Source organism: Phyllostomus hastatus, unplaced genomic scaffold, assembly GCF_019186645.2.
Source record: "Phyllostomus hastatus isolate PE091 unplaced genomic scaffold, TTU_PhHast_1.1 phas_contig_524, whole genome shotgun sequence".
NCBI classification, from domain to species: Eukaryota; Metazoa; Chordata; class Mammalia; order Chiroptera; family Phyllostomidae; genus Phyllostomus; species Phyllostomus hastatus.
Window position 1 is genome coordinate 8,523,877 of NW_025333900.1, and position 23,142 is coordinate 8,547,018.

Genomic DNA, 23,142 nt, shown 5'->3' on the forward strand with positions numbered 1-23,142 from the left:
TAGTCTATGACCATGTGTCCTTTAAGTTTGTTCCTGTGAACCCTTCCCACTGTCCCCCTTAAATTCCCTTTTCTCTCCCCTCCGGTCACCATCAGCCTGTCCTCTATTTCAGTGTCTTTGGTTACATTTTGCTTGTTTCTTTGTTTTGTTATTTAGGTTCCTGTTAAAGGTGAGATCATATGGTATTTGTCTTTCACTGCCTGGCTTGTTTCGCTTAGCATAATGTTTTCCAGCTCCATCCACGCTGTTGCATAGGGTAGGAGCTCCTTCTTTCTTTCTGCTGCATAGAATTCCATCGTGTAAATGTACCATAGTTTTTTGATCCATTCATTTACTGATGGGTATCTAGGTTGCTTCCAGCATCTAGCTATTGTAAATTGTGCTGCTATGAACATTGGGAGGCATAGGTTCTTTTGAATTGGTGTTTTAGTATTCTTAGGATAGAGTCCCAGTAGTGGAATTGCAGGGTCAAAAGGCAGATCCATTTTTAGTTTTCTGAGGAAGTTCCATATTGCTTTCCATAGTGGTTGTACCAGTCTGCAGTCCCACCAACAGTGCACTAGGGTCCCCTTTTCTCCACAACCTCTCCAACACTTGTTGTTTGTTGCTTTGTTTATGATGGCCATTCTGTCTGGTGTGAAGTGGTATCTCATTGTGGTTTTAATTTGCATCTCTCTGACAGCTAGCGATATTGAACGTCGTTTCATGTGTCTTTGGATCCTCTGTATGTCCTCCTTGGAGAAGTGTCTATTCAAGTCCTTTGCCCACTTTTTAATTGGATTCCTTGTCTTCTTAGAGTACAGTTGTGTAAGTTCTCTATATATTTTGGAGATTAGACCCTTGTCTGAGGTGTCATTGGCAAATATGTTTTCCCATACAGTTGGTTCTCTTTTAATTTTCATACTGTTTTCTTTAGCTGTGCAGAAGCTTTTAATTTTGATGAGGTCCCATTTGTTTATTCTTTCCTTTATGTCCCTTGCTCTAGGGGACACGTCATTAAAAAAGTCTCTTCGCGAAATATCTGAGATTTTCTTACCTACGTTCTCCTCTAGGACTTTAATGGTGTCATGTTTTATATTTAAGTCTTTTATCCACCTTGAATTAATTTTTGTATATGGTGTAAGTTGGTGCTCAAGTTTCATTTTTTTTGCACGTGGCTGTCCAGTTCTCCCAACACCATTTGTTGAAGAGGCTATTTTTATTCCATTTTATATTGCTGCCTCCTTTGTCAAATATTAATTGACCATAGAGACTTGGGCTTATTTCTGGGCTCTCTGTTCTGTTCCATTGGTCTATGTGCCTGTTTTTATGCCAGTACCAGGCTGTTTTGATTACAGTAGCCTTGTAATATAGTTTAGTGTCGGGTATTGTGATCCCTCCTACTTTACTCTTCTTTCTCAATATTGCAGCAGCTATTCGGGGTCGTTTATAATTCCATATAAATTTTTGAAGTGTTTGTTCTATGTCTGTGAAATATGCCAATGGTACTTTAATAGGAATTGCATTGAATGTGTAAATTGCTTTGGGTAGTATGGACATTTTGATGATATTAATTCTTCCAATCCATGAACACGGTATATGTTTCCATTTGTTTGTGTCTTCCTTGATTTCTTTCTTCAGTGTTGTGTAGTTTTCTGAATACAGGTCTTTTACCTCTTTGGTTAGGTTTATTCCTAGATATTTTATTTTTCTTTTTGCTATTTCAAATGGGATTTTTTTCCTTGATCTCTGCTTCTGCTGTTTCATTGTTGGTGTACAGAAATGCCTTTGATTTCTGGATATTGACTTTGTGTCCCGCTGTTTTGCCAAATTCATTTATTAGGTCAAGCAGTTTTTTTGGTAGAGTCAATAGGATTTTCTATGTATACTATCATGTCGTCTGCAAACAGTGATAGTTTTGTTTCCTCCTTTCCGATTTGGATGCCTTTTATTTCTTTTTTCTTGTCTGACTGCTGTGGCTAAAACTTCCAGTACTATATTGAATAGAAGTGGTGAAAGTGGACAGCCTTGTCTTGTTCCTGATCTTAATGGAAAAGGTTTTAATTTTTGCCCATTGAGAATGATGTTGGCTGAAGGTCTCTCATATGGCCTTTATTATGTTGAGGAATGCTCCCTCTATTCCCACTTTGCCGAGTGTTTTTATCATGAATGGGTGCTGTACCTTATCAAATGCTTTTTCTGCATCAATTAATATGATCATGTGGTTTTTGTCTTTGCTTTTGTTTATGTGATGTATTACATTTACTGACTTGCGAATATTGAACCATCCTTGCATCCCTGGAATGAATCCCACTTGGTCATGGTGTATAGTCTTTTTAACGTATTGTTGGATGCGGTTTGCCAGTATTTTGTTGAGGATTTTAGCGTCAATGTTCATCAGTGATATTGGCCTGAAGTTTTCTTTCTTTGTTGTGTCTTTATTTGGTTTTGGAATTAGGATGATGTTGGCCTCATAAAAAGAGTTTGGGAGACTCCCATCTTTTTGGATTTTTTGGAATAGTCTGTGAAGGATAGGGGTTAGCTCTTCCTTAAATGCTTTGTAGAATTCTCCTGTGAAACCATCTGGTCCCGGGCTTTTGTGTGTTGGGAGTTTTTTTGATTACTGCTTCAATTTCTTTTGTTGTTATTAGTCTGTTCAGACTTTCTGCTTCTTTTTCATTGAGTTTTGGAAGATTATATTTTTCTAGAAAGTTGTCCATTTCATCTAGGTTTTCAAATTTTTTTGGCATACAGTTCTTCGTAGTAATTTCTTACAATCCTTTGTATTTCTGTGGTATCTGTTGTAATCTCTCCTCTTTCATTTCTGATTGTGTTTATTTGGGTCTTCTCTTTTTTTTCTTGATGAGTCTGCTTAAAGGCTTGTCTATTTTGTTTATCTTTTCAAAGAACCAGGTCTTGGATTCATTGATCCTTAGAATTGTGCTTTTAGTCTCTATATCATTTAATTCTGCTCTGATCTTGGTTATTTCCTTCCTTCTGCTTGCTCTGGGCTGTCTTTGTTGTTGTTCCTCGAGTTCTTGTAGACGTAGGGTTAGGTTGTTTGTTTGGAAAGTTTCTAACCTTTTTAGGTGGGCCTGTATCGCTATGAACTTCCCTCTCAGGACTGCCTTGGCTGTGTCCCATAAGTTTTGGGTTGTTGTGAGTTCGTTTTCATTTGTTTCCAGAAACCTTTTGATTTCTTCCCTAATTTCATTCTTGACCCATTCATTGTTTAATAGCATGCTATTTAATCTCCATGATTTTGAGTGTTTTTTGGTTTTTTTTCCTTCGGGTTGGTTTCTAGCTTCAGTCCCTTGTGGTCTGAGAAAATGCTTGGTATGATTTCAATTTTCTTGAAATTCTTGAGGCTTGTTTTGTGTCCTATCATGTGGTCTATCTTTGAGAATGTTCCATGCACATTTGAAAAGAATGTATATTTAGCTTCTTTTGGATGGAGGGCTCGGTATATATCAGTAAAATCCATTTCATCAAGGGTATTGTTCAATGCCACAATATCTTTGTTGATATTTTGTTTAGAAGATCTGTCCATTTTTGATAGTGGGGTGTTAAAATCTCCCACTATAATTGTGTTGCTGTCCATATCTTTCTTGAAGTCCTCTAAGATTTTCTTTATGTATTTCGGTGCTCCTATGTTGGGTGCATATATATTTACAATATTTATGTCTTCTTGATGGATTCTTCCCTTGAGTATTATGAAGTGACCTTCTGGGTCTCTCTTTATGGACCTTTTTTGGACGTCTATTTTGTCTGATATGAGTATTGCTACCCCAGCTTTTTTTTTCTTGACCATTTGCTTGGAAGATTTGTTTCCAGCCCTTCACTTTCAGCCTGTGTAGGTCTTTTATCCTGAGGTGGGTCTCTTGTAGACAGCAGATATGTGGGTCATTTTTTTCTTATCCAATCAGCTATTCTATGTCTTTTGATTGGAGCATTTAATCCATTTACGTTTAAGGTTATTATTGATAGGTACTTATTCATTGTCTTTTATGTATGTGTGTTCCTCTCTCTCTCTCTCTCTCTCTCTCTCTCTCTTTCTTCTCTCCTCCTTAAAGCAGTCCTTTTAGAATCTCTTGCAGAGCTGGTTTGGTCGAAGTGTATTCTTTTAGACTTCTTTTGTCTGGGAAGCTTCTTATTTGGCCTTCAATCTTGATCGAGAGCCTTGCTGGATATAGTAGCCTTGGTTGCAGACCTCTGGTTCTCATTACCTGAAGTATTTCTTGCCATTCTCTTCTGGCTTGAAGTGTTTCCATTGAGAAGTCAGCTGTTAGCCTTATTGGGGCTCCCTTGTATGTTATTTCCTTCTTCTCCCTTGCTGCCTTTAAGATTCTCTCTTTGTCTTGAAATTTTGTCATTTTAATTATGATGTGCCTTGGGGTGGGTCTCTTTGGGTTCCTCTTGATTGGGACTCTCTGTGTTTCCTGGATTTGTGTGACTTTTTTCTCGTCAAATTAGGGAAGTTCTCCTTCATTACTTGTTCAACTAGGTTTTCGATCCCTTGCTCTTCTTCTTCACCTTCTGGTATCCCTATTATACGGATATTATTGCGTTTCATATTGTCTTGCATTTCTCTTAATCCCTCCTCATTCTTTCTGAGCCTCTTTTCCTTTTCTTGCTCTTTCTGGATGCTGTTTTCTACTTTGTCCTCCAGCTCGCTAATCCGATCTTCTGCTTCATCGATCCTGCTTTTCATTCCTTCTACTGTGTTCTTCAGTTCAGAAATTGTATTCTTCATTTCCTCTTGACCTTTGTTCAGAGTTTCTATTTCCTTTTTCATGTTTATATAGTTTGCAGTGAGATTGATATAGTTTCCCTCTAACTTCTGAAAGCTCATTGTGAGTTCATTGAACTTCCTGGTAATCATTGTTTTGAACTCACTATCTGATAGTTGGGTTGCCTCTATTTCATTTAGCATTTTTCCTGAGGCTTCCTCGTTTCCCTTCAGTTGGGGGTTGTTTCTTTGTTTTCTCATTGTTCGTGGGTTTCTTCTTTGTTCTTTTTGTTAATTTGAACTGTTCTGGTTCCCTGTATTTATGGTGTGAACTTCTGTGGTAGAATTTTTGTGTGTTTCAGTGGTGCAATCTCCTTCGTGTATCCTGGTGGTCACAGCTTCCCCCTACTCTTTTTTGGGATCAGTTGGAGGAGTAAGGCAAAATGGTTTAAAACAGCAAGATAGTATACTATGATATTTACTTTAGCAGCCAGTAGAGAAGAGATGGGTTATCCTTTGGCTCCTTATAGTGTAGCCGTGATCCTCCACCCCCCTGTCCACGTTTTAGAAAGGATGGAAAGAAGGTAAGACTCTTACTGGGGATGAGAGGATTGTTAGTTGGATCTAGAAAGCTGTGAGGCTGTGGGAGGTCAGCTTCTAAGGTAGGGTTGGACTAAAGATTAGTATATAGGAGTAGTGAGTAACAGAATAGAGACAACCCCCCACAATAGTATAGTTCAGAAAATTGCAAAGTGGGCTGAGATCAGGTAAGGGGTATTGAGAAGCATTTACAATTGTATAGACTAGGTCTTACTAGCAGTAATAGTAAAGTGACAGTCTTGTGGCAGAATCGATGAGGTCTAGGTAACAAGAATAAAGAGTATAGAACCTTGAGAAGTGTATTAATGGAACGCAGATGAAGGATAGTAACTTATCAATATCTTGTGACTGTTTTTTCATTTAGTTAATATGTCATGAGGCTTTTTCCCCACATCACTAAGTATTAACCCCCAAAGCAATTTTAAATTATTTATGGAAAAGTTAGCTTGTCTCCCAGCCCCCTGCTACAGTAAACAATGACGTGAGGCTACCGTGGTAGATGAATCTCTGCACTGTTTCCTAACTATCTTCTTTGAAGAACAGTAATAAAGTAATACTACCATTAATAATGATGAGAGCAGCTACCATTTTTTAAGTGCTCACTGCATGCCAAGCCTGTGCTGATGCTTTACCTGTAGCATCATGCTCACGATAGTTACATCAACATATCTGTAGTTTCTCCCAACAAGCCTGTCATGTAATCATCATTATGTTCATTTGACAGACAAGGAAACTGAGAGACTCTTTGAAATGGAAAATGCTAGGCCAAAGGGTATACTCATTTGTAGGTCTTTTGACACATGTGACTAGATTTGCCTCTAGAAAGACACCTAATTTCCAAATCTAAGAAGCAAAGGCAGAGCTGAAATAGGCTGGCTTGTGGGTAGGTCAACCTTCAAAAGCAGGAAAGGCCTCCCTGGGCTGCCAGGAAGCCGACTCCTCTCCTCATCAGGATAAAAGCTGGAGGTCCATGCATGGGGGGTGGGGGGGGGGGGAACGTGTGGGCAATGTAGGAAAGCATGTAGGAGATAATATTAGGGTGCCTGCTTGGGTCTAAGACACTTCATGACTGCTTGATTTCATTCTCAGTTCAGAAAAAAATGGAAATACCATTCTATTAACCCTTTCCTCTCCATCCCTCTACCTTACTAATTTGTGAAAAATGTTTATAAGCCACCCAGAAGAAATGCTTTACTTCAATCAATGCTGCTGGGCCAGTTGAGACCAACTAAATCAAAGATATTGTAAGAAATAATACTCTCAGTATATTCTTGATAACAAACCAAACTCTAGCTCTTGTTTCTTAGTTTGTTGTGGCCTCTGTTTCTCAGTTTTCTTTCATAATTCAAGTAGGCACATAAATTGGAGAAAATAAAATGTCCTCCCTGTTTCCTATGCACGAATAGATACATATATATTTTATTTTTCTTTTTTATTTATTTTTTAGGATAAATAGAATATTTTTAAATTTTATTTTAATTGTTGCAGTACAATTTTCTGTCTTCTACTCCCATCCTAGCCCTGCCCTCCTCCCTCCCATTTCCACCTGCCCCTAGTTTTTTATCCATGTGTCCTTTATACTTGTTCCTATAAACCCATCCCCTTTTCCCCTGAAATTCCCTCCCCTCACCCCTCTGAACACTGTCAGTCTGTTCTCTATTTCAGTGTCTTTGGTTATATTTTGCTTGTTTCTTTGTTTTGTTGTTTAGGTTCCTGTTAAAGGTGAGATCATATGGCATTTGTCTTTCACCGCCTGGCTTATTTCACTTAGCATAATGCTTTCCAGTTGCATCCATGCTGTCGCAAAGGGTAGGAGATCCTTCTTTCTTTCTGCTGCATAGAATTCCATCGTGTAAATGTACCATAGTTTTTTGATCCATTCATTTACTGATGGGCACCTAGGTTGCTTCCAACAGTTGGCTATTGTAAATTGTATAGCATATTTTTAAAGTGTGCTCATCAGTATGAATAGCAATCAATTATCTAATGAGGGGAAGGGATTTCAGGAACAACTATAAAGGACACATGGACAAAACCAACAGGGGTGGAAGCAGGGGAGGGAAGTGGGGATGGCTGGGGTGGGGGGCAGTAGTGGCGGATAAATGCAGACAACTGTACTTCAATGATGATAAAATAATTTTTTAAAAAAGAAAACCTAAAATAAATAAATTATCCACCTTGTTTACAAATACATTCCAACACACCTTCATCTAACTAAACTAAAAGTTCTGCAGGGGGTCTCTTGTCTTGTTCACTATGGTAGCCTGGCACCTAGGACCCTGACTACACATAGTAGAACTCCTGACACATTCAGAGAACAGATAAGTGAATAGCTATGCTGGGGCTCCAACATCCACATCCAAAATACAGCTCAACAAATGTCAGTAAAAGCTGTTGACATCTGAGTAAGAAAGGCCGCAATCATCATCGAAGACTGAATAAAATCAAATACGAAATTCTGTATTTGACAATTAGAGTACATTGAATTGTAATTACTTATATACAAATTCATCTCATTCTTTGAGGGAAGGCATATTTTTTATTCTTTTATTTTCCTGCTCTACAGCCAGCAAATAATAGGAACAGTCTAGAACAAAACTGCCCCCAAAACCTAGAGAACCAGACTTACAAAATTCACAAAGAATTTTACACAAACTAACTAATTGAATCATACATGAGAGGTTAGAGTGATCTCTAACAGAACACAGTTCTTGTGGCTGCAATTTTACCGGCTACTCAGAGGGTCTGTGAATTATTTCTAGACTTAGGATAATGAAATAAGAAATGAAGTTTAAGATAAATGAAGGCTTACAAAGACTACATTAATTACCAATCGTTGTCACTTTTGATTAGTAGACTGCATATCCTCACAGCCTTTAGTGATTAAAAATGTTTTCATCTCTTAAGTTATTAAACATTGTTCCTAAAATTGCTTTTGTTTCACAAACACCTTCTGTAAATATTATGAAGATAAAATGGTTAACCATTTTATGGCCACAAGTTCCTATATACCGAAGTATTTCTCTAATGGGAAGACTTCTGTTGTTTAATTCTTCAAAACATCACTCCCACCCCTCATCCCCTGTCTCCTAATAGGACTAAATGACAACAAACATACAGGCATCAGATTACTAAGGAAAAGACTCCACAACCAAAGCAAGCTTACCGTTCTGGCTGCTACTGTGACAAGTATTCCAGTCAGGAAGGTGAAATAGTAGCCCGGGTAGACCCCGTGCCACAGGGCAGACAGGATGAAGGTGAACACTGTGGGGTACCAGGGGACTCGCTCGTAGCACACTCTGTAAAGAGAGGCAGGTGTGACGAGCCACAGGTCAAGCACTCCAGAAACTCTCAGCTACACTGGCATCTCTTTGAGTTAGACCTGCAGAAATCACGCGCTGCATTCCTGACAGCCTGCTTCGGCCTGCTCGGGGTCTCGCAGTGCAACCCAAGCAGCCTGAATTTGAGTTCTCTGGACCACCACCAGACAGGCAATTCATGTTCAGTGTTTTAAGAAGTATAAACTTTTAATGTCCACAGAACTAAATGACCTGGACCCCATCACCCTATAGCTAATAAAAATCCAAGTGCTCAGTCTCTGCCCAGCTCTTTTCACCAATGGCCTAAGCTACCAGGAATAATTTTGGATAAATAAGGCCATTGGCACCAACAATTTCGGAATCAGGACAAGGGTCTTTAGAAATGGATATTTTCATTTAGTCAAAATTAATTTACATTTTCAACCTAGTCCCTGTGCCATCTAACTAATCAACTCTGCGACCCTTTCCATCACTCCTGGCAGTGACTCCAGCACAACATCAATGTGTCAGCTGTATGACCTTTCAGTTCTCACTTGCCTATCGGGTGTCAATCCACGGATTTGCCTTAAGGTGGGATATTATGTGGATCTAAAACTGTCAGCAAAATACCCTGGAGATCTTTGGCTTCGCTGTTGATTAGTAAAACAAACCAATAGGGGACTTTCTCCCAAATGGAATCTAGGATTGCCATGACACTGTAAGAAAGTGCTACACAGTTTACTAAAAGAACCCAAACAGAAAATAAACCAGAAACAGTCAACACCAGCCCTGCACTTCAACCCAAACTAAGGAGTATGGCTCCCTGCACATAGGAAGAGAACGCATTTAGGGGGAAAAACAAAGGACTGCAACCCCATTTGCAATGTTTCTTTGAAAATGAGAAATAGTGTGTATGTGCACTTGTTACTTACCTTCTGTACCTTTTTTTATAAATCAAGTATTTCATTTTCCAAAATGTATTTTTTAATTTTTTTCATTTTTTATGTGCACATATGTATGTTCAAATCATCTCAGAAGTCCGAATAGAGACTGTAGGACTCTTGGTACATTAGGATGACTCAAAATACACAAAGAGGGATTTATGCTAAAATTATTTGCAAAATTAACAGCAATAGTTATTAAGGGCAAATTTCCCAAAACTGCATGTTCAGATCAATTTTCAGACAACACTGTATGAGCTTACTTTGTCTCTTCTTTTACCCTAGTTTTCACCTAATAAAAAGGCTACTTATCAAAAACAGAATCTAAAGCTTAGTATTTTAATGCTCTCCCTGCACTTATAGGACAGGAATATTTACTAGCTAAAGTCTGAATGACAGCATATTATTCCCAGATAGCATATTATCAGTTCCATAATAAGCCATGTTTCTAATTTTGGAATGTGTAGGGAAACAGAAGTATCAACAAAAATGCAAAGTGTTGAAAGCATAAACATCTAAGGGGAGCTTTTAATGCTAGAAATAGATGTGGTGATCTTCAGTGACTGGATGCTAACAGTGACCCCCTCTGAGAGCTGATCTACAGACTCTCCTCTAGGCTAGAGGCAGCGCAGCCCGGAGGTGAAGGGCCGGCTCCACTGATCTTCTGCTTGGCCTCTCATCCATTACTCATCAGTTGTATGACTCTGGGCAAGTTACACAGCCTCTCCGTGCCTCACTTTGCTCATCTGCAAAGTGAGGATAATAACTACTGACATCTCATAGGGTTGATATGAGGTTTAAGGAGTGCCTGGTGCACAGGAATGGCGGGATAAAGTGTTTGATACATTAAAAGCAATATTCTGTATTGTGACCTCAAGTCACTATATTTCTACTTTTTCACTTACAGGGCATAAATGTTCATACAAAACAACAGTGACCAATGACATTACCGCTGGCAGACTACTGCTGTTCAGTCAACACCTCCCATCGAAACACACCCCAGCGCCACGCGTAATGAGGTCACTTCTGTTCTTACCGCTTTAGCCAAGTAGCTGTCTGAATATTCCAGTTTCCTAGGTACATTTTGAAACTTGTAGCAGTCTAGAAAGAAGAAAATAACACCTAACATTAGCTTTAAAAATACCCCTAGTAATGGAAACTCCTCCCCAGAATTTCCCTGGCAGCAGATTCGATGTGCTATTTCAATAGAGACTCCTCAGTCAGGAGTATATCAGCTGTTCCACTGAATTCAGTCAAATTCTGATGTTTATAAGATTAACTAAAACTTGGCTTGCAAAGTCTCAATTTTTCTCAATTTATTTTCAAATTATAGGAAAACTGAAGGAATGTTTTGTGGGTTTTCCTTCTTCACTGGCTTAAAAAAAATTGTTTAAGTCATCTGAATTTTAAAACTCAATACCCTAAAAGGGGATTTGTCATAGGAAAAGTTTCATCATGTGAATTTATGGTCTTTATGGAGACAACCTGAATATAATTGTCATCGTTTCACTATGTGGCCATCTATAAACTAGGTCAGTCTTGTGAAGTTCTACGAACAGCTGCATGTGTTCAAATGCTTCCTATTGTATCTAGAGCAGTAAGATTTTATGCATGAAGGAATCACAATACATAAAAGAAAACAAAGAAATATCACCAAAGTAAATCAATCGCTGAGAAAGACACATTCCAAAATAAGCCATCAGTCAACAAGGTCTCCTCATTCAAAAATAAATGAAGTAATTAAAAGTCTTATTAAAGGCCGGTGGTAGAAAGCATGAAACATACATTCAAAACCTGGAATGCCTAATGATGGTAGAAAGTACAAGTGCCACTTTTTTTCTGTTTCAACCATAAGAAAATCTGAGATAGGTCATGCACTGGACTAACATAATATTTTTGGAAAGAAGAGAGGGAGGGAAGAAAGATCATCGATAGATATCGATGATGATATATAGACAGAGTTTTTATTTCAAAACCCTAAGGAGTCCTATCTATCCATATCTTCTGTGGCTAACAAAATGTAATACACCCAGCATTAAGGAACCTTAACTAAATTGGATTTCCTTGGTTTTCTTCAGCTCCTTGCTCTATATCAACTCAATTAAAAATACAACTTTCTCCTCCTTGTTGTTCTTTATAATAAATATATAACCTAATAAGTTAGCCCTTTCCCCGAACACACGCCCCCAGTGAAATGACTCTGACTTTTGGTGCACAGCTGAGGAGACTGGTGCGCCACTGAAGGTCAAGGGGAGCCACTATAAAGGACATTTACCCACAGCAGCCAGCAGTGGTCCAAGAGTATTGAGAGAAAAACTTTAGAAGAAAAGGGGAGGAAAGCCATAACACATTTGTACTCTCTCTGACATCATATGTATAGAAAAGAGGAGCCTGTAGATTATCTACACTGTTTTTCCAAAAACGAGAAAGGTTGTTCTGGAGGCTAGAACTTGTCCATTTAAGATGAAGAGAAGCCTCAGGCATCAAGTAAGTGGAGGGTATCTGCCGTAGTGTCCACCTAATGTGGGTAGCAGATGGTTGGTCAGTCCCCGCACCGCTGGCTTCTTGCTCTCCATGCACATCCCCTTCTGCCCAGACTCTCCAATGGCACTCTGCCTCCCTGTGATGGCTAGAAAACTCCAACCAATCACAAACATGAGTCATCTGGCTGCATAGCCAACACTGTCTGCTGAGGACCATGCCCTTACTCCTATCCCACTGCAACAGCAAAGGGTCTGAGACTTGGTATTCCTATCAACTTGGACTGCTGACAAGGCCAAGAGTGACGTGGCCCCAAGGAGACCATCTGTAGCAATGAAGACATATCGAGAACTGTGGTTCTAGAACACAGCCAGCTAAAGAAAAACCACACAGTTTCCAGTGGCCTAAAGGCTGTGTGCCATGACAATCCTTCATAAACACAAATGTATTATCAGTGTTCCCAAAGGAAACACAGAGAGCACTTGCAATATTGAAATCTAAATACAGACACTTTCAGTCTGTGTTCTTGATTGAAGAGAGTAGAAGATGAACAAGAGAAAATGGCTTCTGTACTTTCTAGTAGAAAGAACAGGAATGTAAATAACAAGATTTTTCCTGGCTCCTTTTCATATATTTTTGTGCTATTATTCCTTGAAACATTAAAAGTATCACACAGTATCTTTTAAAAAGAAAAATACAAGGAGGAAAAATTTCCAAGATACAAAATGTGCAGGAGGCTGCTGGACCTGCATCTGCTGAGAGCATCTTTTCCTTGGACACCGTGCTCACAGCAAACCACTGCTTTATGCACTATGGCAGCTTCGTTCAGAAGCATGACAGACTCACCTCAATTTTCCAGATGTTTAGGTTAGAAAGCAGATCCCAAGAGAAATTTCCATTCTTATCCACTCCGCTGAACCCAAAGCCAGCTGCATTATTCACTGCATCAGCTATGGTTTTTAAAACAACACATTAGGATATGGAACAGAAGTCACATTGCCACTTTAAAATTTAGATACCAATGTCTGTCTAGCTTTAAGATTGAGAGATATGCAGTAGTTTCCTTGGAAAGGAAACCCCCCAAATTTAAAGCACCTGGTACTGCTGTGAATCTGAGAAGCATTTCTGGCTTTTTGTTGACCTCAATCTTCATTCATTTTTACCCATTCACTAGCATTTAGTGAGCACCTGCTAAGTAAGAAGAGAGGCACTAGGTGCCTCACAGAATGAAACATGAAAAAAGGAGAGAAAGGAAGAACCAAAACAAAGCAATACGGAGGATTTAGTGACCAGCTTGATATAAGAGGACAAAGGGGAAGAGGGGAAAGTGCACTCAAGCTCAGAAGCAGAGACCAGAAGAAACGAAAGACCCCACTAGGGTCCAAGAGCTGTCATTACAGATGGCAGGACCTGAACTGGGAAGACAGCACTAAGTCAGGAGACAGAGCTCTGAAGAGAAATGAGAGTTAATTCTGAATATATTAAGTATCACATGCCAGTTGGACCTGCCAAGGTGCAATTAGTAAAGTTTGGAATATGAGAAAAATGAGAAAGCTAGAGATGTGAATGTGGGGCCAGCTGCCTTAGAGGCCCCATGTATACACGATACCAATGTTGTCCTTCCCATCCAGTCATTCTACAAGCTCCTGCTACCATATTTATTTGATGTCACTGAACTCTAAGAAAATGTCCTCCTGCAGTGAGTATACATTTCTAATCAATTCCTTAATGAAATGTTTTTATAAACAAATAGAGACTTGATGAAATCAATATACCTTTACTATGATAACCAAGAGGATAGTTTTCTCTTTTTATTTATCTTAAGTTCATTAATTATTTTTTAAAGAAAATGCTGTAGTAAAACTAGTGAAATCACAGCACAGTAAAGTCTTAGATCTGGAGGAGATCTTAGAGAAAGCTTCCTTTCCTGTAGCTCTATTCCTTCTGCTTCTAGAATTCAAGCCCAACTCAAGATGGACTTCTGAAGGGCTTCTCTAAAGAAAAACAGCCTGTTCTATGTTTATCTCCTTCAGTTTTGGCATAGTTGATGATTTAACATAGCTTATCTTACTCTTGGCTTCACTGTAAAATGATCTGGTTTCTTTTAGAAGAAAGGCTGAGAAGTGCTGAGTCCTGCTATGTCCTTATCCCCAGCCAACTGGATGGAAGCTCAGTGGAAAGCAAAAACAAAGCAAGAGTGTGCCAGTTAAGGAACTAATAGGTCTAGCCCTGGCTGGTATGGCTCAGTAGGTTACACACCGGCCTGTGAATCAAAGGGTCACTGGTTCAATTCCCAGCCAGGGCTCATGCCTGTGTTGCAGGCCGGGTTCCCAGCTGGAAGTATCCAAGAGGCAACCTCACACTGATGTTTCTCTCCCTCCTTTCCCCTCTCTCTAAAAATAAACAAACAAAATCTTTAAAAAAAGAAGAAGAAACTAATAGTTTTAAATGCGTGAGCACAAATTTGTGAATGACAGGAGATAAACTACACTGGGAGAAGAAGGGCTCTTGACGTCGGTGTTGACAACTAAACACAGAGCTGGACTGACCGTGCTGGGCCCAGTGTAGCAACCCCGGAATTCCTTCTCTACCTCCTGCCTCAGATCTGGTGCATGCACACACACACACACACACACACACACACACACACACACACACACTTGCTATCTTTTAGGGTTCTATACATTACTTTACAGACATTCTCATTTAATGCTCCAAGTGGGTTCTGAAGGCAGATCTCTGGGTTCCTATCTCCACTTCAGCAACAGAGTGAATGCGCAGCCTTGAGAGAGACCTGTTCTCTTGAATATAAAATGGCTATAATAATGGCACCTATTTTTTTAAGGTGAAAGGACTTCTTTTAATTAATTTATTTTTTAGAGAGGGAAGGGAGGGAGATAGAGAGAGAGAGAAACATCAATGTGAGGTTGCTGGGGGTCTTGGCCTGCAACCCAGGCATGCACCCTGACTGGGAATCGAACCTGCAACACTTTGGTTTGCAGCCCGTGCTCAATCCACTGAGCTATGCCAGCCAGGGCATGGCACCTATTTTAGAGGGATGTGGAAAGGATTAAAAGAGCACAGCCCTGGCTGGGTGGCTCAGATGGTTGCAATGTTATCCTGTCCACCAAATGGCTGTGGGTGAGAGTCCCCAGGGCACCTATGGGAGGCAACTGATCAATGCCCATCTGTCTGTCTCTACTCCCCCTTCCTCTCTCCCTAAAATCAATTTTTAAAAAACAGTACAAAACTGCCTTTACTTATATTATGCATGGCTCTAACATATTATTACAGATAAATTAATTAAAGCACATATATTTTAGTTTGTGATTTTAGAACACCGCCTGGGCTAAAGTTCAGTGTCACTAATTATTACTAATTAGTAGGGAAAAAACAACCAGAATTGCACACTAAGTCCAAAGAAAATAGCTGTATTATTTTAATATAAACAGTAACTAGAACTAGGCTAACACAGTGCAGCTCAGCTGAGATTCATCAAGAGGCCAGCTTTAGGGATTAAATTTATAATCATGCATAATTAGTACATCAATTATATGTAAATGGTGTTTTAAGCAGCTGAATAAAAACAATTATTCAGTTAAGTAGTTTAAATATTCCCTGTTATACTATTCACTGCTTCGTTATTCATAAATACTACACAGGTTAATTGCAGACCAGCCAGCCCATGCAATCTAAACTGTAACAAACTTCAAATTGAGGCCATACAAATTAATGAAGTGTTTCTATGGAAGCTACCAAAAAAGATAAAAAGAAAAAAAGAAAAAAGCAAAGTCCATAGAGAAAGGGGTACACAAAAAGGGGTTACTTCTATAGTCCAAATAGCTGGGGACACCCCCATTCCCTATGACACCTCCCCACTCAGACCCTGCCAGCACAACCCTTCTCATGTTAGACTTTCCCTGTAAGGCCGTGGAATGTCCTTTCTTTCCTCCTTAAATCAGGAGCTGATTTAGTCCAGAAGCCAGCCCCTAAACCCTGGGATACAGAACATGGGAGCAGAAGGGTGGGAGAGAGAAAGAAAAAGGAGGGTAAGCGAGGAAGTATAAGGTAGTAAAGGGAGTGAGAAATTATCTCTCAACCACACACACTCTCTCTCTCTCTCTCTCTCTCTCACTCACACACACATACACACACTCATGTTAGAGCAAAGTGAAAATACTATTTCACACAGAAAAATAGCTTGGTGTCCCAAGTAGGTCCAACCATAGTAGGTATAATGCCTACATACTAAGGAAATTATCTTTAAATAATAAAGCAAGTGCAGAAGAAGGGGTAAGATACAAGGGGACTTCCCCAATGACCAGTCCACATTTGTTACCTCCTCACCTCCCCTGGGGACAGTCCATGATGGGCTGTGCCAGCTGGCGTGCGTGTCTGTGTCCCCATGGAGGGTGGCACTCTCAAGCGCAGAGGAGATGTCCTACTTTTGAATGCCTTAGAGCACGGAACCTATCACTCCACAAAAGCTCCTTGAATTAAACTGAATGTGACAACAGACAAAATTTCCTGCACTGAAAATTTTTTTAAAGCTCCAAGTCAGATCTGTCTGGCCAAATGTTACATAAATACTACTTTGGATCAAACTTATCCCTGAACAATTGGACCCTTAAAAACAATTTGGACCGAGAGCTAGGGAGAGGCTAGAATGGGGCGTTACTACTTTGCTTAGTGGATGCAGAGTTCCTGTTTAGGTGGGTGTGGAGGTGGCAATGGCCACATGACCAGGTAAGTGAACGTAATGCCCGTGAGATGTGCACTACAGACAGTAGTTAAAATGGCAAGTCTTTTGTTACATATACTTTTACCACAATAAAAAGTAATACATAAAAAATAACTTAGTAGCTACAAACTTTAATTTGGGGCTAAAACCTTGGAGCATCAAATGAGAAAAGAGGAACTCCGTAAGTGCTATGCCCTCACTCATGAAATACGGGCTAAGCACTAGGGTCCAAGTTTAATAATCTGTATGGCTTCGTACACGGCCACTGCTCTCGGACATCGGGCCCAAGTTGCCTTTCACCGGGACGTTACACTCCCACTCCTGAAAGGGTCCAAATGTGAAATTCATACCGCTGTGGTGCCTTATCAAAGTCCTGTACCATTCTTGGTAAGTAAGTAGAAGGATTTATTGCTCACTTCAGCAAAGCTTTAAACTTTCCCAGTCTAAATTGTTTGAACAGAGATAAAACTTAATATTGACCAAGTTACCTCACGAGGTGGGGAAAGTACATAAAAACCAAATGAAGTTGAACTTTCTACCTTAAAAAAAATCACTTGAAGTCAGCTTCTTTCTAAAACATCAAGCTTAACCAACAAGTTCTTCAAAAGTGTAACCTACATTAGCACGTGTCGGTAAAATTAATGTGCATGCTGTACTTTGTACAACCAAGAAAAATTACAAGACAGCCAGATCATTCTGGACTTTCTCCCTAACTTTCCACCACGCTAAAGGGCTGTTTGACTGGTGGAAGAAGTTTCCAAGGCTGGACATCTGTTAATAACATTGGGTTTAAACAGCTGCTGGGATTGCTTTTTTCCTTATCATGGAGTGTAACTGATTGTATGGATGGCCGGGAAGGGGAGCGCTTCACTGGACAGTAAAAAATGCCCTTGGCTCAACCGCTTTCCATTATGTATTGGACTGTCTGTGGCTTGGTGATTCAAAGTGATGTTCTGGCTAAGCCGCCCAGGGAGTATCATTTTTTTCCTCATTCATTTACAGCCACTCCAACACACTTACCTAACGTCCAGGCAAAATAATACTTGGGCTTTGAGGCTTGCATGACAACATACAAGTAGCACAGTCGAGTCAGAAAGTTTGCTTTATGAACAAACCAGTCATCGACTAGGCAGGTGACAGGGAAGGCCTTCGTGAGCGTCAAGAACAAAAGGAGGGACACCAAGGTCATGCACAACTTGCGTGTCACAGCGCCCTGAAATTAGGGGGAAAAGATCAGTAGAACTACTCAGAAGACTTCTGCATGAGGAGGACAATTCTGGCAAGGGCACATGAAGAGCAAAGCTATTCTAATAGCTGTTCCGGCCACTGTCCCTAGAAGGAGTGGCAACAGGCATTCTTCCTCATGGCACAAATGGCAGGATGGCAGGATGGGCACAAATGTTCTATTTAGATGCAGGACATACTTCTGACACTTGCAGACTGAATGTATCAAAAACGAAAGAAAATTTTCACCAGGCAATTCTACTAACAAAGGTAGATAGTTTCATTACCCAGCACATAGAGAAACACGTATTTCAGAGTGGCAGCCTTCCACTTCTGTAGCCAGTAGAGCCAAGGAAATGGGTCTGAATTGCCAGTGGGGAGGCTAGAGCTTCTTTAGGAAGGATTCTGTGCATGTGGATTAAATGCCTATGCCAGGACATGGCAGGTAATAGAAAGCTTTAGCAACTTTCCAGGATGGATAAATGCAGTCTGCTCTGGGCTTAAGATGTACTGACATTTTAAATTCCTCTGGACAGACTGATTTTTCCCAGTTTCCCTGGCATTCCAGGGAATGCCATTTAACATCAACACAACTATAGTTCCCCACTTTAGAAAAACAGACTACTTTTATCTGTAACACCGGGAAAGCAATAGTACCACCCCCAGAGGGTAGGTTGGGGTGTAAGTGATGAACATAAGGAGCCAAGAGCAGTGTCTGGCTCCCACCGGAATGCTCACCGTGCTTAGCCAATGGTCGGGCAGTGGGCAGCCCCTTCCCACCAATGTGTCTGTAGCCCACATGCAACCACCCCACTTCACGTGCTCTGTGCACAAAAATGCAAGAGTCTCCTTGGAGAGTGATGTTAATTAAGACTCGACGATAACATTATTTTCTAAATAAAGCATGTGCGACATAAAAGCACTACTGTGACAGACACTGCAGGGACACACCTATGGTCACTTTGATGTCTCATAGCCGCAGTGACTTCACCCCTAGACTGTTTCAGTTACCAGTCGGAGTGGAGACATCTGGCCAACAATAAAGTGCTGAGGAGCCAGCTGTGTCAAAATTATCTGAAAATTCATGCTTAATGCACAAATCACTTAAAAGTTCAAATACTTAATTTTGCCTAGACTTAGCATTTATAAAATCTTGAAATTATCCTCAATTTCTCCCTTATCCAATGTTCCCCATTCCTTCAATTAATGACAAATTTCCCTTAAACATAGGATATTTTATCTCAAGAAGTTTAGTTTATTTGTAAAGTTTGATAACTCTTCCTTCTGTAGACTAATTTGACATTAATAAAATTCAGATTAAAATTAAAATATTATTTTAAAAAACAATCTTAAACTCTCTCAAAGTCAGTAAAACCAAGCTTTGGGCAGCGTGAAACTGGTTTCCCTTGCAACAGGCGGGTTCTACAATATAACCATTTATTCTGTCCCCACTTCCTCTCCCTCCACCTTTTACTGACATATTATCCTTCGGCTGTATATTAATTTCTATTCATAAAGACAAAACACCCATAAATTTGAATGTTAACTAGTACAGTGCTGAGCCCATCGCAGGCACTAAATACTGGCTGCCTAATGAATGGATGGATTGCTTTAATATTCTCAGCCAGTGAGCTCCTCTGTGAAATAAACATCTGTTTCTCCAACACAGAGAACTGAAAATAAATACCAATATTGGTATTTTAAGCAAATGGAGGGAAAAGTTATTGGCCAAACTTTCTGATAAACTGTTCGGCTTTTCAATTAGAACAGTTATTAGTGACAGTCTGCTCTGGCAGCAAAACTCCGTATTCCGGACCTCTGGGTGAATACTTGGCCACTAAAAACTTACAGTGGGAGAGGGCTCTGGCAGGCTGTGGAAACCTTTTTCCTTCCAGTTCACTTCAAGCAACTTCATGCGTATATGCCTCCCCTCAATGAAGGCTATGTAGTCCTTGAAATTGTTACAAGGTCCAGCTATGACACTCATGAAGTTCAGAAGGTAGCTTAAGTATTCCAAAAAAGAGGGTTTTACTCTGTGAAAATAAAGAAGTTGAAAAGCCTTCAGTCATTATTTTTTCATATTTGCAAATAAGCAAATCATAAACACAGGTGTTATCTTTATAGTTTAATAAACATAACAGGATCTTTCCTTTCTTCTGTTTCTCTAAAAATCCATCTAAGAGAGAAATCTTGAAGTTAGTGAGGTGAGTGGCTCAGAGAAAATGCAGCGCTCTGTGGCTCCCTCTGCTGACCGACCACTACTATAAACACGGAGGGTGGGGTCTAGGGCAAAGGCAACTCTGGTGCTGTGAAATGCTTTCTCATTTACCTTAGCCCTCTACAGGAGAAAACGAAGGTAATAAACATAAGGCAGTCGGGAGAATCGGATCTACTGTTAGTTGACTGAGATGCTTTGAAATGGGAAAACTACGTCCTGACTGCCAAAATAAATACAAAACAGATGATGGGTGGAACCCGTTTCCACTTGAAGAAGCCACACAAAACTGCCCTTGTAACAGTCTCTTGTCTGCTTTGGCATCAGGCACCAGGTCAATAGACAGGGTAGTGGCAGGGAAAAAATTCTGTAGGAGTGGTTTTGTTTAGTGTTTTAATGGCATTTGAAGGGGCATGCTCTTCTAGCAGGGTAGAATTGTGGGAAAGGGCTTCCTAAAAGGCCAGTGGTGACCAGTCACTGGAGTTATGCCTACAGCACTTACACTCCCACATGCTTAGCAAAGAACCTGACACAGTAGACTCTTCCAGTGACTCTCCATTGGTTCCAAGTCCCAAACCCTTAGTGAAGAAATGAAGCACTCACTCCTGTTACCACATGGGCCCCTCCCCCTTCTCCCACTCATCTCCTACTACTTGCTAGCAGAAACTCTTGGCCGTGGCTGCACCACCATCCCCAACACGCTACCCCACTTGTCATTTCTACCTCCATATGATATCCTCCTACTTTGCAAGACCTCCTTCCTCTCCGACACCCACCCCCTTTCTACTACACGGCAACACCAACCAAAGTCCCCCTTCAACATTCCTCCTATCCCCAGCCAGTACTTACTGCTTCAGCTTTACTTCCTATCTTGTTTCATGCCAGCATTTAATCATCCTGATGGGCACTGATAACTGTTTCTTGAGGACCCTAAGACACATGCCCAATAATTCTGGAATGGATCTACCCTCAGTCAAGGAGAATCCCACAGAACTAACAAAATTACAGATCCACTTACTTTCTGACCCAGCAATGCCACTCCTGGGAATCCTACGACTCTACCCAAACCCATCGGAAATGACCTATGGACAAGGTTACTCATCATTTACCATTTGCAAAAGCTAAAGACTGGTAGGCACACAAGTGTCCGTCAATAGCAGATTCATTAAATAAACAATATTACATCCACATAAATCACATGCAAATATTTTGTAAATGAAGCTCTCTAGATATTGATTGATATACAAAGCACTAGAGAATATATTATTAAACTTACTTAATAGCAAGTCGACGTTGCTCAGCAGACAGGTCTTCAGCTCTTCGACCGAGTCCTGTGAAAAAGAAAAAATTTAGAAGTGTTTGAAGTGAAGTAGATAATTAATCTTAAAAGAGGCTTGTAAAACTCATTTGAAAAAAGTGATTAATTTTTGTTTCATAAATCAAAGTTTTCCATTTTTTTAAATGCCCTGGATCAAAGCACTACCCATAAGTCCACATGTAAGGAAGACTCTCTATAGGTTCTTATGAAGAGGGGGAATTCAGGGGTTACTCCAAGTTAATTCACACGGCACGACATGGATCCGAGAACCCTCCCCATCTCCTGCACTGCTTACCACACTATATGTGTCTTTGTTGCTACATGAGAGAAATATGTCTGCCTTTGCAGCCCACACCAGCATAAATGCCTCTCTGATATGCTGAATGAAAACACCTGGTACAAGCTGAGGGCATGGGTGTGCAATGTAATGGGGAAAGAAACAAGGACTCTCCTCTTCCAAAACACAGGAAACGTAACTCCAAATGCAAGGGAAACAGGAAAGAATCATCAGGAGATTTTACTTCTTTTAAAACTCATCCATGCCAGAAAAACTCCCTAACAAATTACACTTGTGGTTCTCACAAGACGTATATGTTAAGCTAGTGTCAAACAACCTGAAGTGTCATCTCATAAGCATTAGAAGTCAACTTTAAAACCATAACATCAGTTAAGACTGATATGGTCACTAATCACTAAAAACAACTCAAAGAGAAGGCAGAGTGGTTCCAGAATTTACTTCTTCCTCCCACACACAAGAAAAAAAGACACAGGCAAACATTTTGCAGCATGTAAGGGATGTTCCAGAAAATAGGGTAAACTCCGAATGCTTACAAAAGTAAATCTAGGCAAAGAGTCTACGTAAAAAACAAACCAACCACAAATAATAATTTAAAAAAACACAAGCAGCAGCATTTGAAAAATCACAGTCATGTTTCTAAGACCTCATCAAATAGTATATCTCTGGCAATCCCAGAAATTAAATTGATTTTAACTATTGATTTATGTTGCTGATGTCAGTCTATAATCACTTCCAAGTAGATTTTCAGGTACAAAAACGCTGACCAACTCACCCGGGTTCACTCAGGATTGTGTCACTTTGGGCACTAAAAGCCTCATATCCTACAAAAAACTCTCAGTTCTGGGCAAACCAGGGCAGTTGGTCACCCTAGAAAGATGCCATCCTGGGTATAAAACTACCCAATTCTCTACAGAATGTCTAAGTCACCAGTACGAACTAGAAACACACAGCATCGATGTGAAATTAAATTATTTTCCAAGCTTTAAGGAGAAACAAGAAGCCTAGCGGAGACTGTACATCTTCTCAACAGACAGAGCAGTTTTAGCAGTCAGAAAGCGTTTGCTGGAGAAGAACAAATCCTCAGAATACACGTTTACTACTTGCCCCTGACATCGCTTAAGCCCATCTTCCTTCGGATCAAAGTGCTGTGCTCCTTCCTTAGAAACCAGTTTTAACGGTGGAAATTGCATTTTCTGGCCATTTCCAGAAAGAATCTGAGTAAAGGAAATGTTCAGTTTCTATACAAATAGAAGACTCTTTCTTCTCTCAGTTTTTTAGAGTCAGGCTCATTTTATTAGATGATTTTCCAAGCCAAAA

At 40.1% G+C, this 23,142-nt stretch overlaps 1 protein-coding gene across 1 annotated transcript in view; it reads right to left on the reverse strand.

Annotated features, from left to right (window-relative positions):
• MBOAT1 (membrane bound O-acyltransferase domain containing 1) overlaps positions 1-23,142 on the reverse strand; it is a 108,892-nt gene that overhangs the window by 16,932 nt on the left and 68,818 nt on the right. The window contains exons 6-11 of the mRNA XM_045847212.1: positions 21,486-21,540; positions 19,844-20,027; positions 17,791-17,983; positions 12,876-12,979; positions 10,585-10,649; positions 8,475-8,607 (exon numbers count right to left, since the gene is read on the reverse strand). Coding sequence (XP_045703168.1) covers positions 8,475-8,607; positions 10,585-10,649; positions 12,876-12,979; positions 17,791-17,983; positions 19,844-20,027; positions 21,486-21,540 — 734 coding nt within the window. The remainder of the gene's footprint in view (positions 1-8,474; positions 8,608-10,584; positions 10,650-12,875; positions 12,980-17,790; positions 17,984-19,843; positions 20,028-21,485; positions 21,541-23,142) is intronic.